This window comes from Musca autumnalis, unplaced genomic scaffold, assembly GCF_047663935.1.
Source record: "Musca autumnalis isolate F117 unplaced genomic scaffold, ASM4766393v1 scaffold_4, whole genome shotgun sequence".
Lineage (NCBI taxonomy): Eukaryota > Metazoa > Arthropoda > Insecta > Diptera > Muscidae > Musca > Musca autumnalis.
Genome location: NW_027411977.1, coordinates 66,799,119 through 66,826,880, shown reverse-complemented (window position 1 = coordinate 66,826,880; position 27,762 = coordinate 66,799,119). Strand labels below are relative to the sequence as shown.

At 35.9% G+C, this 27,762-nt stretch overlaps 1 protein-coding gene across 1 annotated transcript; it reads right to left on the bottom strand.

The window, feature by feature from the left end:
- Positions 1-2,854: 2,854 nt before the first annotated feature.
- Positions 2,855-26,283, bottom strand: LOC141401566 (uncharacterized). The gene is made up of 3 exons (XM_073981873.1): positions 26,133-26,283; positions 3,058-4,835; positions 2,855-2,976 (listed from the first exon to the last, which is right to left on the bottom strand). The coding sequence occupies exons 2-3, from the start codon at positions 4,658-4,660 to the stop codon at positions 2,855-2,857; spliced, it is 1,725 nt and encodes a 574-aa protein (XP_073837974.1). The 5' UTR covers positions 4,661-4,835; positions 26,133-26,283.
- Positions 26,284-27,762: the final 1,479 nt, after the last annotated feature.

Here is a 27,762-nt window from a genome sequence, read left to right as displayed (position 1 = left end):
TCCTTCGGGGTTTTTAATATACACACACCAAGGGCTTTCATCTCCCAAAGGAATTATCTCTGTCCCAACATTTGTGTTCACAGTGTAATTTAGGCAATAGTGGGAGGCAGTAGGTGTCTAACCATTGTCGAAAAGTTGTTCCACCTAAAATTGTAAAAGGTCCCTAATTATTCCATTTTAATTAAGACTATTTTATGGTGGAGGGTATAAAAAGTTCGGCTCGGCCGAACTTAACGACTTTTTACCTGTTTTTTTTTTTTTTTTCAACACGGCATCGAATAGCGAGGGAAGAGAAAAAAATTTCGAAGAAAACAGAGAAATGTTGTTCAGTTGACACAAACTATTTTTGGATTTAACAAAAACGATTGTTGGATTCACAATACTACATAAGGAATCCAACAATATGTTAACAATACATATTTTGCTCTTGTAATATTGTTGGATCAAACATATTTTTTTCTCTGCGTGTAGACGTTTCTCTACAATTATTGTTTGAATTCAATCGCTAAGACGAATCTTCTGCTATGCTTCTCGGCGATTTTTCCGAGAAGGGTAAAAATCAAAGCAAAAAAGAAAAAGAAGAATGAAAAATAAATTTCATTTTTAATTTTTTCTTTATATTTTTGTCTTCCTAAGATCTTCCATATCATTCGTCGCCATATCTTGGTCGCGATTCGCATTGCATAAACACTTACTTTATGCTTGGTTTATATTTACGAAATCCACTCGATTTCAACTGTCAATTCCATTGGTTAAACGTCAAATGAAATCCAATCGATTTCAGATGAGTTTTCATTTGACGTATACACAAAGAAATTGACAGATGAAATCGAGTGGATTTCGTAAATGTAAACCAAGCATTACTTTATGCTTGGTTTATATTTACGAAATACACTCGATTTCAACTGTCAATTCCATTGGTTAAACGTCAAATGAAATTCAATGAATTTCATATGAGATTTCGTTTGACGTTTGAGCAATGGAATTGACAGTTGAAATCGAGTGGATTTCGCAAATGTAAACCTGGCATTAGTTTAGTAATTCGCGGACGATTTTAAGGCGAGATGGCCTGCGATTAATTGATCTCGGAAATCGGAAGAAAATTCGGACGTTACGTCCGATGTTGGATCCGAAATCGTAACGATATCTTAACCAAAGTTTTATGAAATGGTTGACATAATTTCGGTCAGAATTCGGAACGAAATCGGAAGAAAATCCTTGGGAAATTCCGAAAAAGATTTATTTTCTTCCGGATTTTCGTACAGATTTCTGAACGAATTTAGAATAATGGCGTATGAAGATCGGAGGTACCTTCCGAATCCTCGTAAAGATTTCTGAACGATTATGGAATAATGTCGTATGAATATCGAAGGAAAAAAAAATCTGGCGTCTCTATTTTATTAATTGAATTTTGTTACATTTTTATTGGAATATTGTAATTTCAAGCGTTTTAATGATTTTCACTGTTGTTATTATTTTCGTAGTTATAGTAGAACAATGTAAACTTTGTGTACGAATATGTTCAGTCTGTCATCACTAGCTTGAATTATTATATGTTGTATTTATATTTAAAATATTTAAAAATTGTATATGCGAATTTTATAATCAGTCATTTTACTTTTCGACAACAAACTGAAATAAAACCAACCACCTTTTGTATATATGTATCTAACAGCAAGGAGTTAGATATGTATATTAGGCCGGGGCGATTTGAAAACTTTAATGGGCCCTTCGCGTTTCTGATTCCTGGGATTCAACTGAGCAAAAAAGTCCACTGGACCATATGTCTAAGATGAAAATCGAGCCTCCCGATTTTGACTTGAAGTTGAAGGCGAATAATATCTTTCGGGAACAGGCCATATATTTTTGAAAATTATGAGAAATTCAATTATATATTTTTTGTGGGGGTTTTTAGACTCAAGCCACTATAATTTAGTCATTTGTTAACCGAGACTCCCGATTTTCATCGTAGACATATGGTCCAGTGGACTTTTCTGCTCAGTTCAATCCCAGGAATCAGAAACGCGAAGGGCCCATTAAGGTTTTTTTCCTTCCATACAAATCGCCCCGGCCTTATGTATATACAAAAAGTTGTTGTTGTGCTAAGGGAAATTTGTTTCCGACATTTTGATCCGAATTCGTACCGAAATCGGAAGAAAAACATTGGTATATTCGAAGCGAAATTTATTTCCGAGATTCTGTCCGAAATCGGAACAAAATTTGAACGAATTCCGTACGAAAAATCATATAAAAAATCGGAATGAAATCTGAACGGTTTTGCTTCCGAAATTTTTTAGATGTGTCGGACATCCGATATTTGGTTTGCTGGGATACTACGGTTGATGTTTTCAACCACCAAACGAATCATTCATTTGAATCGTTCATGTGTTTTGAACTTTTTCTTTTTTTATCTGTTGGTGTGGAATTGAGAACTTTTCGCTATTCGTTTTGATGGCACTCACGAACGTAAACAAAACGAATGAAAACTGTGATTTCGGTCAACGTGGGTTACGTTTCGATTTGTATTGTTCCTATGGAAAATACGAAACGAAACCATTGGAAATGTGTAATAAAGTATTTTTACGTACGCTGCACGAAAATATATAAATGAATAGGGAGCGCTCTAAACGAAAAAAAAATACATATGAGTTCGCACACCATTTTAATTTCAAGAGATCTTATTTTTAGAATAACAGGTGAGGTGGAATTTGTTTTCAATTTCAACACTCACTTCATATTTTTTATTTCGTGCTCTGCTGGATTTGATCATGCGAACTGAAAACGAAAATGGCTTCACCCTAATATATTTACAATCTTGTAATTAAAACACCAATACATTTATTTAAAAAGTGTTTTATTTATATGTAGAGATTATTAGATTGCATTTGAGTTCGCCATCATCATCATCATATTCATCAACATGTTTTGGAATCGAAGCGATTGTTGAAAAGTAATCTTCCCGTAGTTTATTATAATCTAAAGAATATAAACAAATACACAAATTTAATAACAATAATTCAAAGCACAAAAAAAAACAAAATGCCCAACAATACTTACCTACAGTGAAACCGCATATTTGTATTTTAACTTGATCTCGAGGATATAAATCACGGTCAATTGATGTTTTAAACATTCTTGAATAGTGCATATCGAAACGCATTTGTAACTCTAGACGAGGGTTAAGTATTAACAATTGAAACCAGAAGTCAGTTTCCATACAATGCAAACAACGAATCTTCAACTTGGTAACGTTGGTTACAAAAGATTGTGGCGATGGATGTCCAGAACACGAACCATTTTGCCGCACGGTAAGCTCGCGTAATGATTTCAAGCGCAAAATGCTTGTCAAGTATGACCATTGATCTGGCAAACGCACTTCGAGTGATAGCTTTTCTAAATTTTCAAATTTCAACAATATGTCCATTGACAACTGCAGATTATGCATTTCCAGCGTATGTAAATTGTGACAAAACGTAAGAGTACCTACACCTGTGGGACACAGTTGAATCGGTTGGTGTTCTTCCCAGTGTAATGACAATTTCCGCAATGTCGAGTTCTTCACAAATGGTGAATGAAACACATTGATATTAAAATTTTCAATTTTAAGGGTTTGTATACGCGAAGAAATTTGAAGTTCTTTAAACCAACTGATATCATAGTAGGTTTCCACAGATACAAATTCAGTTAGCCGGGGGAGAGAATTTTCATGGAGCAGTTTTTGCAAAGCATTCAATGTCAGATCATAACACTGTCTTAAGTGTAGTTTGATCAGGTTTGGTGGTAAAGTAATCCTATTTCTTGTTTTGCGAAAAGATGTCTCGTATATTGTCAAGTGCTTGAGTTCCGAAAGGGCTCTAAATCCCCTAGTCATTTCATTTACGGTAGCCAATCGAATGGTCAACACCTCGAGATGTTTAAATTTACTCAACATTGAGAGGAATTTGCCAGGATATTGTATTACCTCAGTTTCTAGTTCTTTTAATAGTACTGCAGATTCTAGAGCCTCCGATTCTTCGTCACAATTTGTCCTTCGTATTAATTGAACTTGTAACTGTAAACTATCCAATTGCAGCTTGGTGAGAATTTGGCGAAAATCCTTAAATTTGATTTTCACATCGTAATCTTCAAAATCCAATTGAAGGTGTTTTAGTTTCTTAAATCGCAACAACTCCTTCACCACTTTTCTGGAAATACTACTTGTTGGCTTATAGCTCTCACATGAAAAAGCAAGTATACGCAGGGTTTCTAGATGAGGCAGATTATTAACTAGCCGTGTGACATCTGCAACAGTCAGTAAATGACCTTCCATGCGGCATTCCAATTTGATTAGATTTTTGAAAAATTCCGTTGGTACGGGTGCTTCTGTATATAGTTCGTAAACATTTTTGGCATACAATTGCAGAAAATCCAAAAGAAATTCTCTTGTTGGAATTTTAAAACGATCTCTACATGTGTTGTTTGATACAAAATATTCTCCAAATTGTGCCACGATGTGCAATGTTTCGTAATTTATGCGATTTATAAATTTCAAATAGATTGTCTTTAGACTTTCATTGGTCATGGCCAGCCGTAGTTGATCCTGAATTGGTAGAAGTTTATAGATTCGAATCCATACATCACAATTTGAAAAAATGCCATTGAAACACGACGATGAAGTCATTCTGGTTTGCTATACACACGCGCAGAAAGAAGTCTTCTTTACACATCGATGTCTTTCTTCTTACTAAATTATTGAGAGTGAGTGAGAGATTCTTTAAACCGGTGGTGCTCAAAATATTTTGCTTGGCTGCTTTAAACTCTGAGCTTCACAAGAAATTAATACCACGAATGATGACCTGAAAAACACACACAAGGAGTTATTTTAAAATACAGCATAAAAAATCATAAACAGAGAAAATATGCACTACCACTGCGTTCAGGTAGGGAAAATAATAAAATACGGACACAGTGATTTCAAACAAAACATTCCAAAAAAGCGAAAATCGCAGCAACTTGTAGAAGGGTTGAACATTTGAATGTTCAAAGCAGACCTTTGGAATCGTGTAATTTAGCCGGAGTGAAAATTCCATTGCGACTCCGGGCAAAACCTTCAATCTCAATTTCCCCATTTATTCAGTTCGGAGTACTGTAAGTGTTGATTTAAAAATTTGTAACCGATGTACTTAATTTAATCATCCCCGATTTCTCAAATACACCAAGACCTCGCTTTGCGTCGTTGATACGTTCCAAAAACCATGACTCAAACGAATAAAGGTTTTCTGTGGAAAGCCATGTCATGTTCCTAGATAGGTTCTAGGAAAAGAAAACGTTATTTTTCTTAAGCCCACAAATTTAGGCGGAAATGTAGCTAAACTGTCGAAATACCTGTACCGTTATATGATGTGGACCGATGTAGCCCATCTTCGAATTTGATCTAGGTTCAGACAAATACACATGTGTACAAAATTCCAGCCCTCTATCTTAGATCATTCGTAAAATATCGTGATTACAACAAAAATACGGTCAAAGCTAAATCAATTTAGAATTTTTCGCTAATCAAGAATATATGTATATACATAGCGTCACAAATGATTATTTCAATGCGTTTCAAACGGAAAAACCTCGTTAATGTACTCTCTATACTATGGTGGAAAAATCGAACTACGCATAGTGAATTGGTATTAAACAATCGACGACGCAACTTCGAAAACAACGGAAAGTGAAACGACGCAAAGCGAGGTCTTGGTGTATTAATAAATGCATCTCGTTTCATACATATTACCGCAATGAAGTGGGACCTAGTTTTTATTGCCAAGTCCGAACGTTATATTTAAGGGCATAATAACTACCGAAAGGAATGACTCTCAACTTAGATTCAAACATATTGGTTTTATACTCTCAGCCTTTAGATTAAAGAGTTTTTATAAATTTGCATACGACCAGAATGTGCATCATCCAAATAATGTTTTTGGAGCCCATTTCAGAAGATTTGGGGCCGATTTAACCATCTGTCTGTCTGACTGGAGATCAAGTTCGATGATGTGCCATATCGGTGCACTACTTCGGGTACCTCCCACACTAAACAGTTCGCTAAAAGTGTGCGCACTATAATTTTCGAAAGCAGTAACGGATTTGACCCATACATTGCACATCGTAATATTTCTACAGAGATAGATCAGCATCGAATATGGACTATATCGTTCCCACACAAACTTTAAAATTTTTGGCACAAGTGCAGTTTAGGGACTCTAGTCGTATCGGCATGAATTTTTTGCTGAAGGTTGTGTTTACGGCCGTTTTCACGAGATTTTAATTTTTACGGTGACAAATCCATACTTCCAGAGATAATGTCTCAAAAGCTCTTAATAACCTGCCGACCCCACCAAAACTACATGGTGTATTATAGAATATCATTTTACATGTATTAAGTAATCTACTCGCTGAAGTCATTTCGAGAGAAGTTTATAGTAACAATTGTGCTCATAAAAATAAGTAGCGTTTTTATAATATTTTCTTTCCTAAAAGCCGAAATAAAACCGCCATATACGTTTGTCCGCAACAACCAAAAATTGGTTCGCGAGCAGATTCGTACTGGGGAAATCTTTTATGTAGCACGAAAAAAATTTAACCTCTTTTTAAAATGGAATATGAAATAATTGACAATATTTGTGATATACCTTCAGCATTTATGCTAACAATATTTGTTATATACCCTCGTTAGCATAAATGCTGAGGGTATAATCAACTGCCGCCGTAACCCAATTTAAATTTTTATGGAAAGAAAATTTTACCACGCTCACTTTTTTCATTTCCTGAAATTGTCAGGGAATGTACAGGGATAGACCCCGAAAACGGGCTACATAATTTATTGCATTCCAGAGGGGCGGGGTACCTTCCCTATGCGATATTAAAAAAACGTTATATTCGCAAATATTACGCGCTTTAAAATTTTACTGATTAATCTACAATTTAAGTACTCCTTTGGGGCCTAAAGACCCGACCAGGGCTGTTTTTTTTTTAAATATGTTATATATCCAATATTACTGAACCGATTTCCATCAAATTTGCAGCAAAAGCTCAATGTTAGCCATTGTTATGTATATTTTACGAATTTCGTATGAGGTGGGGTACCTTCCCCAGACCTTTTTTTAAATGCTATATGTATAAGCAAAACTTATGATTATATCGCTTTCAGCATAAATTTTTGGAGGCATTCGGATTGTGTGTACCCTAGGTATATATTTGGAGCCAAAATACCGGACCACGCCCACTTTTTTAAATACATTATTTTTTCAAAACTACTGAACCTAATTTCATGCAATTTTCAGAAAATGTTCAGGAATGTCCCGTGGTCCAAAATACTATATACTTGTAGACGAATTTCGGGGGCCAATTGTTTTATAATCGCTATATTTGCTAAAATAATGAGTGCATCGGCTTGCAAAATCGAGACAAGGTTGGACATGGACGATAATAAATCCTTAACAGCGTCAATGGGCGAAAAATCCGATAAAGTTTGTAAGAGAAAAGAAATGCTACAGACGAAATCTGTTGATAAATTTAAAATCCTCCTAGGGTTGACAATGGACGGAAGAAGTGAGGTAGAAAATAACTGTCCATAAAAAGTTGCCATTAAAATGCATTACGACGGGCCAGCAACGTGGACCGGGGTCTGCTAGTAAAAATATAAAATGTCGTACGGAATTTGACACTAACATTACAGCCCAGTTCACTCAGCTGGGTATTGCTGTTACCTTATATAATTCTACCATGGCTCCCATACCTATAACCACTATGCAAATACCAAGTGATCCAAAAGGCGAATTTAGGTCTTCATTTGATGTCAAAACATGAATATATGTGTACAATATCTTTTTTTAAGCTTGGTAAAGAATATTTAATCGTTTCCTTCTTTCTTTGGTGGAGTAATTAAAAACTATAACAAAGATGAAAAGAAAAGACAAATTGCGACCACTTCTACAGATTGTGCCGAAATAACTCAATCATCAAAAAACCCAAAGAAGAATGAAACGAAAAAGAAAGAAATAACAAGTAAGAAAAGTCTATAGTCGGACGGAGCCGACCATGGGATACCCTATACCACTATCCCTGGACAATCGATCTCAACGGAACTTCTTTTCAATGATTGTGAAAATTTAATTATCAAATATCAGAGATGTAATGTATAAACTTATGACCAAAACCAAAAAGTTATCTAGCATGACAAAAACATTTTTGTAGCAGGAAAGGAAAATTTAGTTGACACAAACTAAAATGTAATGAAACCCACTTATGTAGTACTACTACTTCCGTTGTTTAACCGCTACTTTATTGAAATTTTTACCAATTTCGCACAAAAGTTTCAGTCCATTTAACCCGCTATGTATTATCTGTTCTTCACGTTGGTTTGTACTCTTCTTCTTCTTCATAAACTCAAACTTTGTTTAAAATTTTGCGGGTTATTGTTTTGACCTACAGAGCCGCTACAAAATTGGTTAACATTTTGTTTTTGGTCCATTTCATCCCCTGAACATTTCACGATCATCACCAAAAACTAATCATTTCAATTCTGGCCCGAACCCAACCTCCTTTAAAAATTCGTTACAATCGCTAAATCGCTTTATCTCGTCGAGATATGAATTTTGGCATACTAAATAAGTGGTCTAGGACGAATATTTCGTGGTGTTACATAAACTTTTGGAGAGACAATATGTAGCATGGATAAAAATGTGGTTCTCTACACAGAACCCATTATATATTAGGCAATAGGCCCGTTATCTAGCAAACAATTTATTGCAATTTACATCAGAGGAAAGGTTAGTAGTTTTTTCCATATGTATCCTACTTTGCGAAATATATGTCCTCAAGGAATTAAGATATCGACCAAAAATAAAATGTTTATATTTTTCATACAAAAGTAATAGTCCATTTCACCCGCTAAAGAATATCAGATCTTCATTCAAAATTGTAGGCATCTTTTTCGAACTATACTCTTACCCGGTGCAAAATTTCGTGACTATTGATGTATAATTGCGACTTCTAGCGAATTTATTATTACACTACAAACAAATAACGGAATATATTAGGCTGTAACTCTGTTATCTGATCATGCACACCAACATAATTGGCATCAATTGAAAGGTCAAGCGTTCCACTTTCAAGTATATCTCACTTGTCGGGAATGTCACTTCCAGGAATTAAGATATAAGCTATATATTAAAAATTTTCACAATTTTCACACAAAAGTTTTGGTCCATTTAACCCTCTAAATATTATCCGATCGCCATCTCAAATTGCAAGCTTCTTCTTTGTCATATCGGACTATTATTGAGACCTACAGAGCCGCTAGAAAATTGGATAAATATTATGTTTTTGGTCCATTTCACCCGCTAAATATTTCACGGTAATCACCAATAAGAATAGGGATCTATTCTGATCTGAACCCGACCTCCATACAAAATTTCGTCACGATCGGTCCATAAATGCGGCCTGCAGCGTGTTTACAATTTATAATGGACAGACGGACGGACACACATCTCAAAATCGCTTTATCTCGTCGAGATATGAAGATTGGTATACCACATTGGGGGTCTCCGACGAATATTTCGCGGTGTTACATGAATTTTTACCAAAACAAACTTATAATACCCTTTTCCACATTGTGGTATAGGGTATAAAAACAACAATCTCATTGTTGGTATACATCAGCAAAGATCATCCATATACGTTAACGTGAATACAACAACAACAAATTTTCTCTTTATTCTCATCTGTGTCAGAGGGACTAATGCCCAAAATATTTTGACCATACAAACAAAAACAAAGATAAAATCATACAAACAAAACTTACCGAGAAGAGAATAAATTGTCAAAGAATAGAGAAAAATATTGTCCAGTTGACAAAAACTATTTCGGGATTTAACAAAAACAATTGTTGAGGTTGACAAAAACAATTGTTGGAGTCACAATACTACATACGGAATCTAACAATATCTTTACATTACATATTTTGCTTTTCGAATATTGTTGGATCAATCATATTTTTTCTCTAGTGTAGATAGCCCAGAGCCAATCCCAAAGGACGACATTGAATGTATACCATCTAGCCACAGTAAAGTCAAGACATCAATTCAGCGGCTGAAGGAAAAGGCACCAACAAAATTTTACTGAAGGAACGCATGTCCAATGATTGGAACCTATGTCTGATGTGTCCGGTACAGAATAAGTGTGACAAGACGATATGAGTCAAATACGGAGGGATAAAACGCCTGCCTGTCGCAAATAGTGCTGTCGAGCGTTTCGTGTGAGCGGCAAATGATACACGAAATAATCTGGCAAAATCAATGCAATATTACACATGTGAAGTCAACTATATAACAGATATTTACTCTATGCCAAATCATGGAGAAGGCCCAGGAAGTCAGGATAGAATAGTCAATCTATTCGTCGACTAAAGGCCGCCTTCAATTGGCAGATGCATACATACATTGTATTAGCATGTCGCCTTCGGTTTGAATTTCAAAACAATCTTCGGTAAATATTCAATACTATCTTCTGGAATTGGATCTTTGGTATTTTCATCGTCTTCGCTAGTGCAGTTTGGAAAAAACCTTTTTTTTGTTCTGAATTCTAACAATATTTATTTTCCATTTGGCCAAAACTATTATAAATTCTAACAATAAATATTGTTACTTACTTACTTACTTAGCTGGCCCATTACAGAACATTTGTTCTATAGGCCGAACTAAGAAGAGATCTCCATTCCTCTCTATTTGTTGCTTTGCTCTCTGGAATACCGCGCCTTGTCATCTCATCATCCACTTGTTTGCGCCATCTATTCCTTGGCCTGCCAATTCTGCGTGCACCGCCATGTGGCATGTATTCATACGCCTTTTTAGTGGGTTCATCATCGCTCATTCTTTTGATATGGCCTAGCCAACGCAATCGCTGCATCTCGATACGTTTAACAATATTGATGTCGTTGTATAGCAGATACAGCTCGTGGTTCATGCGACGTCGATATTCACCGTCAACGCAGATTGGTCCGTAGATCTTTCGAAGAATTTTTCTCTCAAACACACCAAGCACTGCCATGTCTGCTTGCGCAAGTACCCAGGCTTCGGAGCCATACATCAGCACGGGTAGTATCAGTGTTTTGTAGAGCGTTATTTTTGTTTGACGAGATGTGGCTTTGTTTTTAAACTGCTTACTTAATCCAAAGTAGCATCTGTTGGCCAATACAATTCTTCTTTTTATTTCACAACTGATGTCGTTTGTTGTGTTGACGGAGGTGCCGAGGTAGACGAAGTCTTTTACTACCTCAATATTATAGGAACCAACTTCCACAGTCGGTCCGAGCTCAATGGACGCATTGCGCGTCGACACCATCAACTTGGTCTTCTCACCGTTTACCGCCAGACCCACTTTAGCAGATTCTCCTTCGACCTTTATAAAGGTATCAGTTACTTCTTTTACTGATCGACCCATGATGTCTATATAATCAGCATAAGCAAGTAACATGTGACTATTGGTGTAGATTGTGCCACTTCTTTTGACGTTTGCCTCTCGTATAACCTTTTCTAGCAGGATGTTGAAGAGGTCACACGAAAGGCTGTCTCCTTGTCTGAAACCTCTTTTGGTACCAAACTCTTCGGAGAGGTTCTTTCCTATTTTAACTGAGGATCTCGTGTCAGTTAAAGTCATTTTACAAAGCCGGATGAGCTTTGCGGGAATACCAAATTCAGACATGGCTTGGAATACCTTTGAGCGCAGCGGACTGTCGAAGGCTGCTTTATAATCGACAAAAAGGTGGTAGGTGTCGATCTGCATCTCTTGGGTCTTCTCCAGGATTTGCCGCAGGGTAAATATCTGGTCAATGGTGGACTTGCCAGGTCTAAAGCCGCATTGGTATGGTCCAATAATCTCGTTGACCATTGGCTTTAGTCGTTCGCACAATATCCCTGACACGATCTTGTAGGCAAAAATATTGTTACTTCTGACAAAAACTCATGAATTCTAACAATAACTATTGCTCATTTTGACCTCTTTTGAATCTCTTCTTCTAATATCGTATGTAAGTTGTTATGTGTGTGTTTTGTGGAGAGACAAAAAGAAAAAGGTGGTTGAAACTTATTATACGAAGAGAAAATAGAAATAGTTTTTCTTTTAAATTTGTGTTTTTGTGAACGAATTGTCGGAATTCTATTTTAATTTAAAATATAAAGAGCGCGTTGCAACGGTCTAATAATTTTTGCAATACATGCCCAATGAAAACCAAGGAAATGACTATTGCTGACACTTGTATTTTATTGCGTAGTTTGTCTGTTTTTAACTAACTTCATGATGCTATTTTTTTAATTTAGGGGTTTAAGGATTGTTTTGCTGCAGACTTTTTAATATTTAGTTAAGAAAACATAAAATTAATCACCGACAGCTGAAGTGGAGTTTTTAATAAGAATACTCTCTAAAACCTGTTATATTCAGTAATTTGGTGCAACAATACATTTCTTCAACCGATTTTGTTTTTGGCATAAAATTAATTAGTATCTTCTTTTTGTTCTGTTACTAAGCGATATTTCTGACACATTTTCTTTTTCTAATTTAGCTTCAAATTCCATTAACGACTTGGATTCACAATTTTCCTGACCGAACAAATCACAAGAAATAATTTACCAACATGCTTCATTTGCACATCAAGAGACGAATCTTTGTTAAACTATATTAGCGTCAATCGAAATTAAAATTATCTAACATCAGTGTTATGTTCTTGCAGGTTCTGGAACAGAGCAAAAGTTAAACTTTTTATATATTTTTTAAACGTAACACATTAAAAAGGTAGGTATACAATTTTTATTACAATCATTTCGCATTGCAACAATAAATATTCTTACTTCTGACCAAAACTATAGTGAATTGCAAAAATAAATATTGTTACTTCTGACCGAAACTATTGTAAGTTCTAGCAATATCTATTGTCCATTTTGACCAAAACTATTGTGAATTGCAACAATAAATATTGTTACTTTTGACCAAAACTATTGTGAGTTCTAACAATATTTATTGTCCATTTGGACCAAAACAATAGTAAGGTCTAACTATATTTATTGTCCATTTGGATCAAAACTATTATGAATTGCAACAACAAATATTGTTACCTCTAACCAAAACTATCGTAACTACATGTTTGGTCTAAAACGTTATAGTGTCAAAGTAACAATACATATTTATATTTAGAACCAGGTCAGGCAATGTGCGCTTACTGAGATCAAGTTAGCGAAAACTTCAATGTAAAATGCATTGAAATGTATGCTCACTTGCTCTCAGTAAGCGTACATTGCCTATCCATGATTTAGAACACATAATATAGACCAGTGTGACAATAACGATTGTTGGATTGACAATACTACATAAGGAATCCAACAATATGTTAAAAATATATATTTTGCTCTTGGAATATTGTTGGATCAAACATATTTTTTTTCTCTGCGTGTGGTCGGCCCCGTCCGACTATAACCTTTTCTTACTTGTTTTTTTATACCCTCCACCATAGTATGGAGGGTATATTAAGTTTGTTTTTCCGTTTGTAACGCATTGAAATACTCATTTGCGACCCTATAAAGTATATATATTCTTGATCAGGGTAAAATTCTAAGTCGATCTGAGCACGTCCGTCCGTCCGTCCGTCTGTGGTAATCACTCTAGCATCCACAAAAATGGAGATAGGACGCTGAAATTTTGGAAAAATGCGTCTTTTGTTTGCAGGCAGGTCAAGTTCGATGATGGGCTATATCGGTCCACGTTTTGGTATAGCCTCCATATAACGGTACCCCCCGATTTACGGTATTTTGAGGTTTTTAGCTACATTTTCACATCGATTTGGCTATAAATTGACATTTAGGGTTCTTAAGTATCAATAAACTTATATAACAAAAGTTGTGGACATAGGTCCACGTTTTGGTATAGCCCCCATATAACGGTACCCCCCGATATACGGTATTTTGACGTTTTTAGCTACATTATCAGACCGAAGTAGCTATAATTTGACATTTAGGGTTCTTAAGTGTTAATAAACTTATATATTGGAAGTTGTGGACATAGGTCCACGTTTTGGTATAGCCCCCATATAACGGTACCCCCGATTTGCGGTATTTGGACGTTTTTAGCTACATTTTCAGACCGATGTAGCTATAATTTGACATTTAGGGTTCTTAAATGTCAATAAACTTATATAACAAAAGTTGTAGACATAGGTCCACGTTTTGGTATAGCCCCCATATAACGGTACCCCCCGATTTATGGTATTTTGACGGTTTTAGCTACATTTTCACACCGATTTAGCTATAATTTGACATTTATGGTTCTTAAGTATCAATAAACTTATATAACAACAGTTGTGGACATAGGTCCACGTTTTGGTATAGCCCCCCATATAACGGTACCCCCCGATTTACGGTATTTTGAAGTTTTTAGCTACATTTTCAGACCGATATAGCTACAATTTGGCATTTAGGGTTCCTAAGTGTAACTAAACTTATATTACAAAAGTGTTAATAAACTTATATATTGGAAGTTGTGGACATAGGTCCACGTTTTGGTATAGCCCCCATATAACGGTACCCCCGATTTACGGCATTTTGACGTTTTTAGCTACATTTTCAGACCGATATAGCTATAATTTGACATTTAGGGTTATTTAGTGTTAATAAACTTATATATTAGAAGTTGTGGACATAGGTCTACGGTTTGGTATAGCCCCCATATAACGGTACCCCCCGATTTGCGGTATTTTGACGTTTTTAGCTACATTATCAGACCGATGTAGCTATAATTTGACATTTAGGGTTCTTAAGTGTTAATAAACTTATATATTAGAAGTTGTGGACATAGGCCCACGTTTTGGTATAGCCCCATATAACGGTACCCCCCGATTTACGGTATTTTGACGTTTTTAGCTACATTTTCACACCGATTTGGCTATAATTTGACATTTAGGGTTCTTAAGTGTCAATAAACATATATAACAAAACTTGTGGACATAGGTCCACGTTTTGGTATAGCCCCCATATAACCGTACGCCCCGATTTGCGGTATTTTGACGTTTTTAGCTACATTTTCAGACCGATGTAGCTATAATTTGACATTTAGGGTTCTTAAATGTCAATAAACTTATATAACAAAAGTTGTAGACATAGGTCCACGTTTTGGTATAGCCCCCATATAACGGTACCCCCGATCAGGGACGTACGCAGGATTTCATTTCGGGGGGGGGGGGGCCCAACTTGACCAAAAATCATGAAAATTTGAAATGTTATGTAGCGTTATGTAAAGCTATTTTGAAGGGTTTGTAAGTTGATTTTATACGATATATTGACAAAAAGTACATAAATTCAGTATTATTTAGGGTGCAATTTTATGTTTTTAAAGATTATAAAATATAAGTTCTCGGATTGAGCATAGAGCCTGTACAAGACAATTAAAACTTCAGAAATTTAAAATCGGACGATACCGACTACGACTCATAGACTCCGAATCCTTGTCGCAGTACTGTTTGACTCATGTTTGGGCTATGTCAAATCATTCGGCAAACTCTTAGCTAAATCGTGACAAAACACTTTAAGTGGAAAAAATTCTATGATTGTTGTTCCGGCCGTTACAGAAGAAGTATTATTTTTTTAAATTTAACGAGTGGACTTTTTTGGACTCGATGACATTAAATAATTTGCTGGACTCAGTTCTTGCAACTTATTGAAGCTAGAATTTAAATATTTCTTAAATTAAATGTATTGTTTCAAATGTTATATAGTTTTGACAAATAACAATCATTCAATTTATCATAACTTTTAATCGTTTGGAAACGAACAAAAAAAATCGTTAATTTTGATTTCTGAAAAAAATTGGCCAAAAGATATGTGATCTGAGCCTATGTAAATGCACAATCCCAAATATTTCCCCCCAACAAATATGTATTCAGGAGCTTTTAGAATGTTATGGCCTATGTGGACGAAAAAAAATTGCTTATAAAAATATCAAAACTTTTGGGATATTTATCTTAACGATTGTGGACGTTCGGAATACATGCATATGTTTTGCTAAAAAAATAATTTACATCAAAGCGCAGAAGTGTTAAAAGTACCTGTAGAAATGGAGCGACATAGTCAATTTTGGAAATTGATATTATCATTTCAATAGTTACCCCATCACAAGCCAATTTAGTTGATCATCGTAGTATCGTGAGCTTTGTCAGAAAGCGTGGACTTGCCCACGAAAAGTAGGATATCGCAGTGAACAAGACTACAAGAGTCAACAAGAAAAATGCCCAAAGTATCCTCGAAAAGTTTTTAAACTGCACTTATGTTGAACGTTTGAAACGACCCATTTCGCATTATTTGTTTTCCAGTCTTTAGCAATATTGTAGCCCGCCCTCAGGCAGCAGAACTTATTTGTCATACAAATAATTGATTAAATATAGAAAATTTTACATAAAAAAATTCTAGTCAATAGCTGCTAAACCATTGGGAGTTGAAGCATGTTAACTTCACAGAAAATCTTCCAAAAAGTGCGCTTAACAATTTCTTGGAACATTCTGAAGATGTAAAATGCTTCCTTCATATTGTTTCAGCAGTATTTTATGTCACTCTTTTTACATCAGGTATATCAAACACCGTTGACACGAATAGATTATTCTCATATTTGTCAATCCATGGTGAATTACACTGGTCAATAGGACTTTTGTTTCAACCAAAGTTGCAGTCGTTTCTAGATGAAATCGGCGAGTTATTTTCAAATCCGGTCCCGGGTTTTCTCCATCAGCTCTTGTTTTTGAGATATAGCTCAAAATTTTTTTTACGAGTTTAACCCAGACTTTCGTTATTTTCGGATACAAACAAATATTTTTTGTGGGGTTTTCGACATTAATATATTAAGGAGATGTTGTACGCTCGATACAAATCATTTTTTGAAATAGTTATGGTGAGTATATATCAAAAAATATAGAAAATATACGACGGACCTTGTAAAAATTGCATATTTTGAGTACTTTAAGCTATAATTACGTCTTCGGGAGAAGTCATAGGATCTTCATATGGTACTCCGGATATGCTTAGTGTGTCTACTGTATAATCCAGTATTCAAATGTATAATATTAAGTTCATAGCCCCCATGATTCGGCCATAACCTAAAAATCGGCATAAAGACTGCTAAAGGGAAACACGGTGTGCCTTAGCAAATTGAAATGGAAGGTGCTTACACCTCGGAAGTTTTTGCTGATTCTGAAACTACAATGCTCGTAGATGATAAATATCAAGAAACAAAAAAAATCGCCGGAGGGATTTTACAATAAATCGCGATTTAAGTTCACATTTTTAGGGGTTCTTAAGGTTTTCATGATTTTGCTTAGAAACCGCGGGTCCTATGTAAATAGGCCTAAAGAAAGTATTGTAGCTGTGAAAATTCTCCACAAGATTGGTATTTATGATATTTTCGTAGGTTTTACCGTTTTTGAGATAAAGAAGTTCAAATTGAGACAATGCAATAACTGTATCGCCTCCTTATAAAACAATGCCATTACTGCAATTTTACAAACTAAACTTATATATCTTGAAAATGGTACAACCTAGGAAAAAATAAATCATCCAATCTTGTAGAGAATTTACTCAGCTTCAACTTTTTGTTTGTCCCATTTCGATATGACTTGCGGTTTTCAAGCAAAATCGTGAAGACTTAAGATAAAAACCTAAAAATTTCAATTGAACCTACGAAATATCACCTACGAAAATATTATAAAGGCCAATCTTGTGGAGAATTTTCTCTGCTACAACATTTTCTTTAGACTCATTTACATAGAACTCGCGGTTTCCAAGCAAAATCGTCAAAACCTTAAGAACCCCTAACAATGTGAACTTAAATCGCGATTTATTTTAAAATCCCTCCGGCGATTTTTTTTGTTTCTTGCTATTTCTCATCTACGAGCATTGTAGTTTCAAAATCAGCAAAAACTTCCGAGGTGTAAGCACCTTCCATTTAAATTTGTTAAGGCACACCGTGGAAATAATTTACCTGTGATATCATTACCACATACATAAGCCATTTACTTTTCAATGGCAGTCTTCATGATGACTTTTAGGTTATGGTCGAATCATGGGCGGTATGAACTTTATATTATATATTTGAATACTGGACTATATAGTAGACACCCTAAGCATATCCGCATTGCCATATGAAGATCCTATGACTTCCCCCGATGACGTAATTATAGCTTAAAGTACTCAAAATAAGCAATTTTTACAAGGTCCGTCGTATATTCTCTAAATTTTTCTTATATATACTCACCATAACTATTTCAAAAACGATTTGTATCGAGCGTACAAAATCTCCTTAATATATTAATGTCGCAAAACCCACAAAAAAATATTTGTTTGTATCCGAAAATAACGAAAGTCTGGGTTAAACTCGTAAACTCGATTTTGAGCTATATCTCAAAAACAAGAGCTGATGGATGAAAACCGACACCGCATTTGAAAATAACTCGCCGACTTTATCTAGAAACAACTGCAACTTCGTCTGAAACAGTCAACTTTTTCAATTTTGTTGAGCAGTGTTATTGATATATTTATTACATGATCGTGGAAAAATATTCAAGATACACCGTGATAGAGACATTAGACATCGAAAGCATTTTAAGATGAATTGTGTATCACATTCAAGCCAATATTTTTTTCAAAGATATCATTACGACAAATTTTGCAGTTTCGGAGATATGGTGCATACTATATCAAAACTGTGGTACTTTAAGATATTACGTACATCTTATAGCTCTAATGCAGTTTTTCGAGTCGATTTTTTTTTAAAAATATTTTCTTTTTTCCCTTATCTATAAGTATGCTAAAAAAGTCAAAACAAATTTCGAATTGGTTTCCGAGATATAGCCCCGATTTTTTGAGAAATTCAATATTTAGCCATTTTAAGATGAGAACATAAAATCTTGGCTAGATCTGACAAAACAATACCCAAATAGTGTTTTTGTCGTTTGGGTATGTACTTTCCTCTGAGACAAATTTCTAATTGGCTTTTAAGATATTGTCCACGGAAACCCCTTCATAAATTTTGTCCAATAGACATTTTTTCATGCATTTCCATTGAGTGTAATGCCTCTAGACCTCTATATAGCTCGAATATGACATAACAAACATGGAGTATATTCATTACGGAAGTCGTACATAATAGTGGATTGATATGAATTCAAGAAATAATTCAGTAACCATTAGAAGTTTCTCTCAAAAAGAGTATAGGTCCAAACAAAAAAATTGAAAACATTTCTTAAAAAAAAAACTTATTAATGATGCTCATTTTCTGAACAGAAACTTCAGAAAAATATAAGTTTTCGTATAAGTTTCCATTTTATTTGAAATCTCCAATCATTAAAAAATGTTGATGAGAAAGAAAATATGTAATAATTTTTTACAGAAGCTTAACAAATTTTGTTCGACCAAACCATTTCGGGGGGGCACGGGCCCCCTGTGCCCCCCCCCCTGCGTACGTCCCTGCCCCCGATATAGGGCATTTTGACGTTTTTATCTACATTTTCAGACCGATTTAGCTATCAATTGACATTTAGGGTTCTTAAATGTCAATAAACCTTTATAACTAGTGGACATAGGTCCATGTTTTGGAATAGCCCCCATATAACGTTACCGCTCGATTTCAGCTATTTTGAGAATTTTACCTACAGGTTTAAACCGAATTATCTGTAATTTGAACATTTGACATTTGAAATTCTTAGTGGTCACCACACCTCTCCACTAAAAATTGTCAAGAAAGCCCCCATATAACGGTACCTCCCGATTTTCAGTAATTTGATGATTTTACCTACAATATAAAACCGAACTAGCTGTAATTTGACATTTGAAGTTCTTAGTGGTCACAACACCTCTCCATCAAAAATTGACAACATAGGTCCATGTTCGGATATAGCTTCCATGTAACGGTACCTCCCAATTTTCAGTAATTTGGCAATTTTAGCTACAATTTCTAACAGAACTAACTGCAATTTGACATTTGAAGGTTGTAGTGGTCACCACACATCTGCATCAACAATTTTCAACATAGCCCTAATATAACGATACTTCCCGATTTTCGGTACTTTGAGGATTTTACTTAAAATGTTTAACCGAACGTAGGTCCATGTTTTTGTATAGCCACAAAACAAACCTCCCGATTTTCCGTACCTTAGCTTTATTATTTGGACGAACTTTCTGTAATTTGTTCATTTAAGTTCATATTTTCATATAGCCCAGATACCTCCGAACTAGCTGTTAATGACATTTGCAGTTCCCACGTTATGTACCGATTTTCGATATTTTGAGGATTGTAGCTAAATTTTTTAACCGAATTAGGAGCTATTTGACATTAAAGGCTCCCATCAAAAACTGTCAACATAGGCCCATGTTTTATTATAACCCCTATATAACAGTACCTCCCAATTTTTAGCCCACCCAAAATTGTCAACAGTTAGATATAAGCACCATAAAAAAGGACCTCCCAAATGAAGCATTTTATGTACATTATCTGACATTTTAACGTACTCACTAAAGTTGGGGACAGGAATGAATATTTTATGGTGGAGGGTATGAAAAGTTCGGCCCGGCCGAACTTAATGCTTTTTTACTTGTTTTCTTTCGTTTTTAATAGTTGATAGTAAGCTATACTTCCCCAAGGGGCAAACTGATTTATAGCATAAACATCGAATATTCAAATTTGAGTCTTTTAATCAAAGTAATTGTTTATTATTTTACACGCTCATGTATATACATACATACGTATAAACACCTGTCCCATGTTCACATTTAACAACTGTCTATCATCGGATGGAGTGGCAAACAATTCAAATGCAATTCTAAGCAACTGTTCATAGAACAAATAATTCACAAATTGGAAATGAAAAAAAGTGCAAATATTGAAGAAGAATAAGGCAAAAGTGATTACAAAAATTGAAGAACGACCACTAAAACAAATGTCTTCAATTGCTGTGTGAATTGCTATAACATAATTCGAAACTCCACAAATACTAAATGTGATGATACATCCATATGTAATCCGAACGACACATGTTCAAATAAACTACTCAGCAGTATTCGAACTAACGACAAAACAAAAAACAATGAGACAAATTACCCTCTACCGAAGTATAAAATCGGCATATCGCAAATACTCTTCAGGCACAACATTGTTTGTCTAAGGATTACACGACAAATGTGCGATATTTTCACAATGACACCACAAACAGAAGAAAACAATACTTGCGGCAATATACAGCTAAAGTATGGATGCTTCCTTCCTTCTCTCCCCTTTTCATCACAAAATTTGCCATATGAAATTGCATTGCTACGGCATATCAACAGCAACTCATTGTAAACATTTGTGTTTTATTTACCAACCATTTCTGGTTATTTGTTGTCTCAACATGAAATAATGAAATATGTTGAGATTTTTTTGTATTTGATTGGAAATTTTTGGAATTTGTCTGCTAGATTGTTGTGAGGAAGAAAGCAATCCCTTGAGCTGGGAAATCGAAGTAAATGGGGTTGAAACTACACATGTATGCGTTTTACAAGGATTGAAGTATTTTTTAAGAAAATAGCCTGAAAGGTTCAAAAAACCCCTATGACACCGAGTGTAGTGGTTGGAGCACAAAATAACTCTCGAACGGATCTGCCGATTCGATTCAAAATTTGGCCTTCATAATATTTTGTTCACTCCTTCAGGTATCTCCCCCACAAAAGTTCAGAAATGTTCGGAAACATTGTGCGCAATATAGCTCTTGTAGGGAAGGACTGATTTGGTCCATACTTTACGCATCCTAATATGTCTACCAGATATAGATCAGGTTTGAATATGGATTATATTTGTCCATTCCTTCGGGTACCTCCCACACAAAATTTCGGATAAGTTCACCTGCTTTCGAATCACTCTGATTTTTGTTGAAGCTACTTGCATTCGCTGCCTCAATTACAATGATACAAGTTTTTATAGTGGCAAGTCAATACTTCTTGAGAAAACAGCTCGAAAGATGTTAAAAACCGCTATGGCAACATATGTAGTGGCTGGCGAGCACGATAACTCTCGAACTTATCAACCGATTTGGTCCAAAATTTGCCTTTCATCATGTTTTGCACAAACTTAGTTTCAGGTTGAAGATGGGCAATACCGGTCCACAATTTCCGGGGCAACCAATTTGGTTCAAACATTGGATCTTCTAATTTTTTTCCCAAATTAATTTAACTTTTGAAATGGTCCATATCGGTCCTCTCTTTACGATACCACCGCCACAAAAGTTCGAAATTTGTGTCTAAGTGCAGTTTAGGGTCTGTTCGAAGATCCATTGAAAATGTACATCGATGTTGTTCGTTGTGGTACTGTTTACAGCGATATTATGTTAACCGTGGAGAAGTCCTTTCTGCTTTCTGGCATACTGGTCCAAAAGTTATACGATGTCTCACTGTAATGACTAGAGGGCGCGATATCTATCGAAAAGATACGACTCCCAAAATTAGATCAACTTCCATAATGGACGAAGTCGGTCCATTCTTAAAGTACCTTCTCGGCAACACTTTTGAACTTTATTCCTAATCCACATTTTTGTCGGCAAGCTCAAATGTCCAAAAAGGGCCACAAAAATCTAAAAAGACCCTAAATACATTCGATCTGTCCGTAGATGAAAGTTTCAATTCACATAGGCTGAGGGTATATCTCTGTCGGCAAAGCCGATCGATACTTTTTTAATTTGTTTTCTTTGTTTTTTTCATATGTGTGTTGCTGTTTGAAGATGTAAATTACTGCCTAAGTTTTAACCGAGAACGCTCGTCTCATGTTAGATTACAACCTTTAACGGGTGTTAATGGGAGTTCCATACGTGACACCTCGGGTTGATCAGTGTCCAATTGAGACGAAAGAGGGACCAAGATGAGTCCTGAGATTTGCCATATTAAAAGAAATGAGGTATTTTCCACCCCTACGTCACCCAGTTGACGAACTTGGGTTTGCTTATATCCGTTATGTTGCAGGTTGGGGGTATCTCTCTTGGGAAAGCCGACTGATTCTTTTCTACTTGTTTGTAAATTGTTTTGCCGTAACTCGTCAGCTCATATAATACTCTTTAACGCATTATAAGGACCATAATCTGCGAATCTGCACCTGGAATGTTCGCACTCTTTATAGAGAAGGTGCAGTCTTCGCATTGGCAGACGTACTTGAAAAGCACAAGGCCGATATTACTGCCATACAGGAAATACGATGGATTGGGAAAGGCGTCACCACAACACTTAAAGGTCACTCACTGTATTATAGCTGCCATGACGTAAAGCATGACTTTGGTTGCGGATTCGTAGTTAGTCGGAGGCTAAAACATCTGATATCCATCTTCACCCCAGTGAATGAAAGACTTGCTGCACTTCGAATAAAAGCTAATTCTTCAACATCAGCTTTATTGGCGCTCATGCTCCCAGTGAAGAAAAGGACGAACAGACCAAAGATATATTTTACGAGCGCTTAGAAGAAACATATGACCGTTGCCCTGCCCATGACATTAAAATCATTCTAGGCGATTTTAATGCCAAAATTGGAAAGGAGAATATCTTTAGCCCAACAGCCGGGAAATTCAGTCTCCACAGTGAAACATCTGACAATGGTATGAGGCTGATAGACTTTGCAGCTGCAAAAAACATGGTAGTTAGCAGTACCAGATTTAATCATCTCAATATTCATAAGGGCACCTGGCTGTATCCAGATCAAAGAACAAGCAATCAAATTGATCATGGTGTGATAGATGGAAGACATTCATCCAGCGTGTTGGATGTACGATAGTTCCGAGGCGCAAACATTGATTCGGACCACTACCTTGTTTCAGCAAAGGTACGTACCCGTCTAAACGTTGCAAATAAAGCTCGAACAGACACAACGCGGAAGTTGGACATCGATAGGCTGCAAACACAACATATAGCCACAGCATATTCCACTCAACTAGCCCAATTGCTTAACGCGAGCACTCATTGTCCCGATAACATAACACAACAAAATGCAAAATTTTGCCCAGTCCATGCAAACAGCAGCAAAATCCATACTTGGATTCCAGAGACTTCCATAAAGGAATTCATGGTATGACCAGGAGTGTCGTGCTGCTACCGAAAAATGCGGCATATAGAGCTACTTTACAATCAGTAGCAACGCGTAGCGCACGAGAGAGATATCGGGAGAAAAGGAGAGAAGAGAAACGTCTTTTCCGCAAGAAAAAGAGAGAAATGGAAAAGTGGGAGTGTGAAAAAATCGAGATGTACAGGAGCCAGAATGAAGTCCGAAAATTCTATCAAAGAGTGAAACATCAAACAGATGGCTTTGGTACAGGCACATCCTCCTGTAGAGACCAGCAAGGTAATCTGGTAACAGATACAGATAGCGTGCTCAGGATATGGAAGGAACATTTTTCCAATTTGCTGGTATCCAATAGTAGCGAAAACGATGATAACACAGATCCAATCTCAGAAGATGGTATAGAATGTATACCACCCGGCCAAGATGAGGTAAAAACAGCAATCAACCGGCTGAAGAATAATAAAGCAGCAGGAGCCGATGGCTTACCAGCCGAGCTGTTTAAAACCGGAGGCGACCCGCTGATAAGGTGTATGCATCAGCTAGTTAGCACCATCTGACAGGAAGAACGCGTACCCGACGACAAGAAAGGAGATAAGACCATACCAATGCGGCTTTAGACCTGGCAAGTCCACCATTGACCAGATATCTACCCTGCGGCAAATCCTTAAGAAGACCCAAGAGATGCAGATCTACACATATCACCTTTTTGTCGATTATAAAGCAGCTTTCGGCAGTCCCCTCCGATCAAAGGTATTCCATGCAATGTCTGAATTTGGTATCCCCGCAAAGCTCATCCGGCTTTGTAAGATGACTTTAACTGACACTAGGTCATCAGTTAAAATAGGAAAGAACCTCTCCGAACAGTTCAGTACCAAAAGAGGTTTCAGACAAGGAGACAGCCTTCCGTGTGACCTATTCAACATTTTGCTGGAAAAGGTAATACGAGATGCAAATGTCAAAAGAAATTACACAATTTACACCAATAGTCACATGTTACTTGCTTATGCTGATGACATAGACATGATACGACGATCTGTAATGGAAGTAACTGATACTTTTAGGAAGGTCGAAGGAGAATCTGCGAAAGTGGGTCTGGCGGTAAACGGCGAAAAGACCAAATTGATGGTGTCGACGCGCAAAGCGTCCATAGAGCTCGGACCAACTGTGGAAGTTGGTACCTATAATTTTGAGGTAGTTAAAGACTTCGTCTTCCTGCCATAAACACAACAAACAACATCAGTTGTGAAATAAGAAGATGAAAACAAATAACATCAGTTGTGAAATAAGAAGAATTGTATTGGCCAACAGATGCTACTATGGTTTAAATAAGCAATTTAAAAACAAAGCCACATCTCGTCAAAACAAAAATAACACTATACAAAACGCTGATACTACCCGTGCTAATATATGGCTCCGAAGCATGGGTACTTGCGCAAGCAGATAAGGCAGTGCTTGGTGTGTTTGAGAGGAAAATTCTTCGAAAGATCTACGGGCCGATTTGCGTTGACGTTGAATATCGACGTCGTATGAACCACGAGCAATATAAGCTATATAAAGAAATGAATATAGTTAAACGTATCGAGATGCAACGATTGCGTTGGCTAGGCCATATCAAAAGAATGCACGATGATGAGCCCGCTAAAAAGGCGTATGAATACATGCCACATGGCGGTGCACGCAGAATCGGGAGGGCTAAGCTTCGATGGAGCATACAAGTGGATGATCTTTTCTTAGTTAGGTCTATGGAACAAATGTTCTGTAATGGGCCAGCTAAGTAAGTAAGGCATTTTACACTTGCACTTAAAACAGGTGTTTGGGAGTTTAAGTTATTTATTTGACAGATATTGTATGGAATTAACAACTTAACAACATGCATCATGTTTTATAAAGCATGTTAAATGTAAAATGTGTTTTTTCTTATGTTTGCTAAAATTTTGCAATATTTTCAATAAATATCCTAAGGGGTATCATTTTGTTACTTAATTATATTTAAATCAAGCTACATTACTTACCCCTTTTCTTTTTTTCGCTGATATAATCAAAAAATCGTCTGTGAAAGTTATTCTAATAAAATCATAAACTAAAATTAACAAAACACTTTCGTATTTAAACACCTGCAAAATTTGTCGCGACGAAATAAATTCTAATTTATGCAATGACTAGACATTTTAACAACAACAACCCCACAACAGTACACAAGGCAGCCCAAAAACTACCCTTAGCATCGTGGTAGAAAAAGGTTAAAGAAATACGAAATTCGAACAGCTGACAATGCTGTTGACCGACCAGCTGTATGAATAAATCTACCAAATAACAACACAGTCTTCAAGTTCTTAATGAAAATTGATATGAAAACCAGAAAAAAAATAAGAAGACTTCATCCACCCCCAAACACACCCACACATATTTTATATAGCAAAATTACTTACGTTATCCAGCTCCAAGGCAATAAGTCATTTGATTACGTGGTATGTATGCTAAAACATTATAGACTAAGGATGTTGTTGCCGTTTGGTTGGATTTGCAAAGAATTCTATGTGGTGGTCCCTTTCTGTATTACTCCCCCACATTATGTACAGCAATGAACAACCAACCAAACACTAACTATACATACAGAAAAATGTACGAAAGCTCTCCTCCACATTCCTGAAATGTTATTTCACGTATTTTTGTATAATAACAATTAAGCAGTGTTGCCAGGGTGTTGTAGTTTATTTTCAGACAGATGCTCATTGTAAGTAAATCGACCAGATTTAAACGTACATCTAAGGGGACAGAGTCTAAATGCCAAGTTTGACCCATTTAGGTTGGATTATGACGCTAAAACCTTAAAAACGCCGAAAATTGGGAAGAACTGTTGTAAACGTGTTCGTAACCTTTCGGAGTCCTTCCAAGAGTTATCCACCCAAGACTCATCGAAGTGTTCACGCAGAGAAAAAATATTTTTCGCTTTTGTTGGAACAAAAATATATGTTTTGGTTCCAAAAATGTATTTGTTTTGTTCAAACATTGTAATCCAAATCCAAAAATACCATCTTTTGTTCCAAACATAGAAAACAAAAACAACTTTCGAATTTCCGCAATATTGTTAAAATCGTTAACAATACCGATTGTAGGAACTATCATAATCTAATTTTGTTTACAAAAAGTATTGTCAATACAGAAAACCAGCCCAGAAATGTTTGATTTGAGTGCATATACTTCTCATATACACTTTTCGCATAACTTGGATATAAATGTCGCGTATAATATTGCAATCATTGATGAACACAATACATGGTTTGCTGCATTGGCTGACAACAAAGACAAACAAAAAGCCACAAGAACCCACCACAACATAAGGAATAATTAAACACCATAACAAACATGAAAAGGAAAGAAGAATGAAACAAAACAGAAACAAATAAAAACAAGAGTCTCACAAGTACATACACACAAAAACAAAGGTAAAGGCAGCATGTCATACAAACACACCACAACTCACCAAAATTGTTTTTTCAACACGGCATCGAATAGCGAGAGAAGAGAAACAAATTTTCGAAGAAAAGAGAGAAATATTGTTCAGTTGACACAAACTATTTTTGGATTTACAATACTACATGAGGAATCCAACAATATGTTAACAATACATATTTTGCTCTT

Bases quoted from the DNA above. Each gene is read 5' to 3' on its own strand.
- LOC141401566 (XM_073981873.1), bottom strand. From the start codon at position 4,660: ATGACTTCATCGTCGTGTTTCAATGGCATTTTTTCAAATTGTGATGTA. The intron at 2,977-3,057 runs GTAAGTATTGTT...TATATTCTTTAG, and splicing joins AATATGCGGTTTCACTGTAG to ATTATAATAAACTACGGGAA.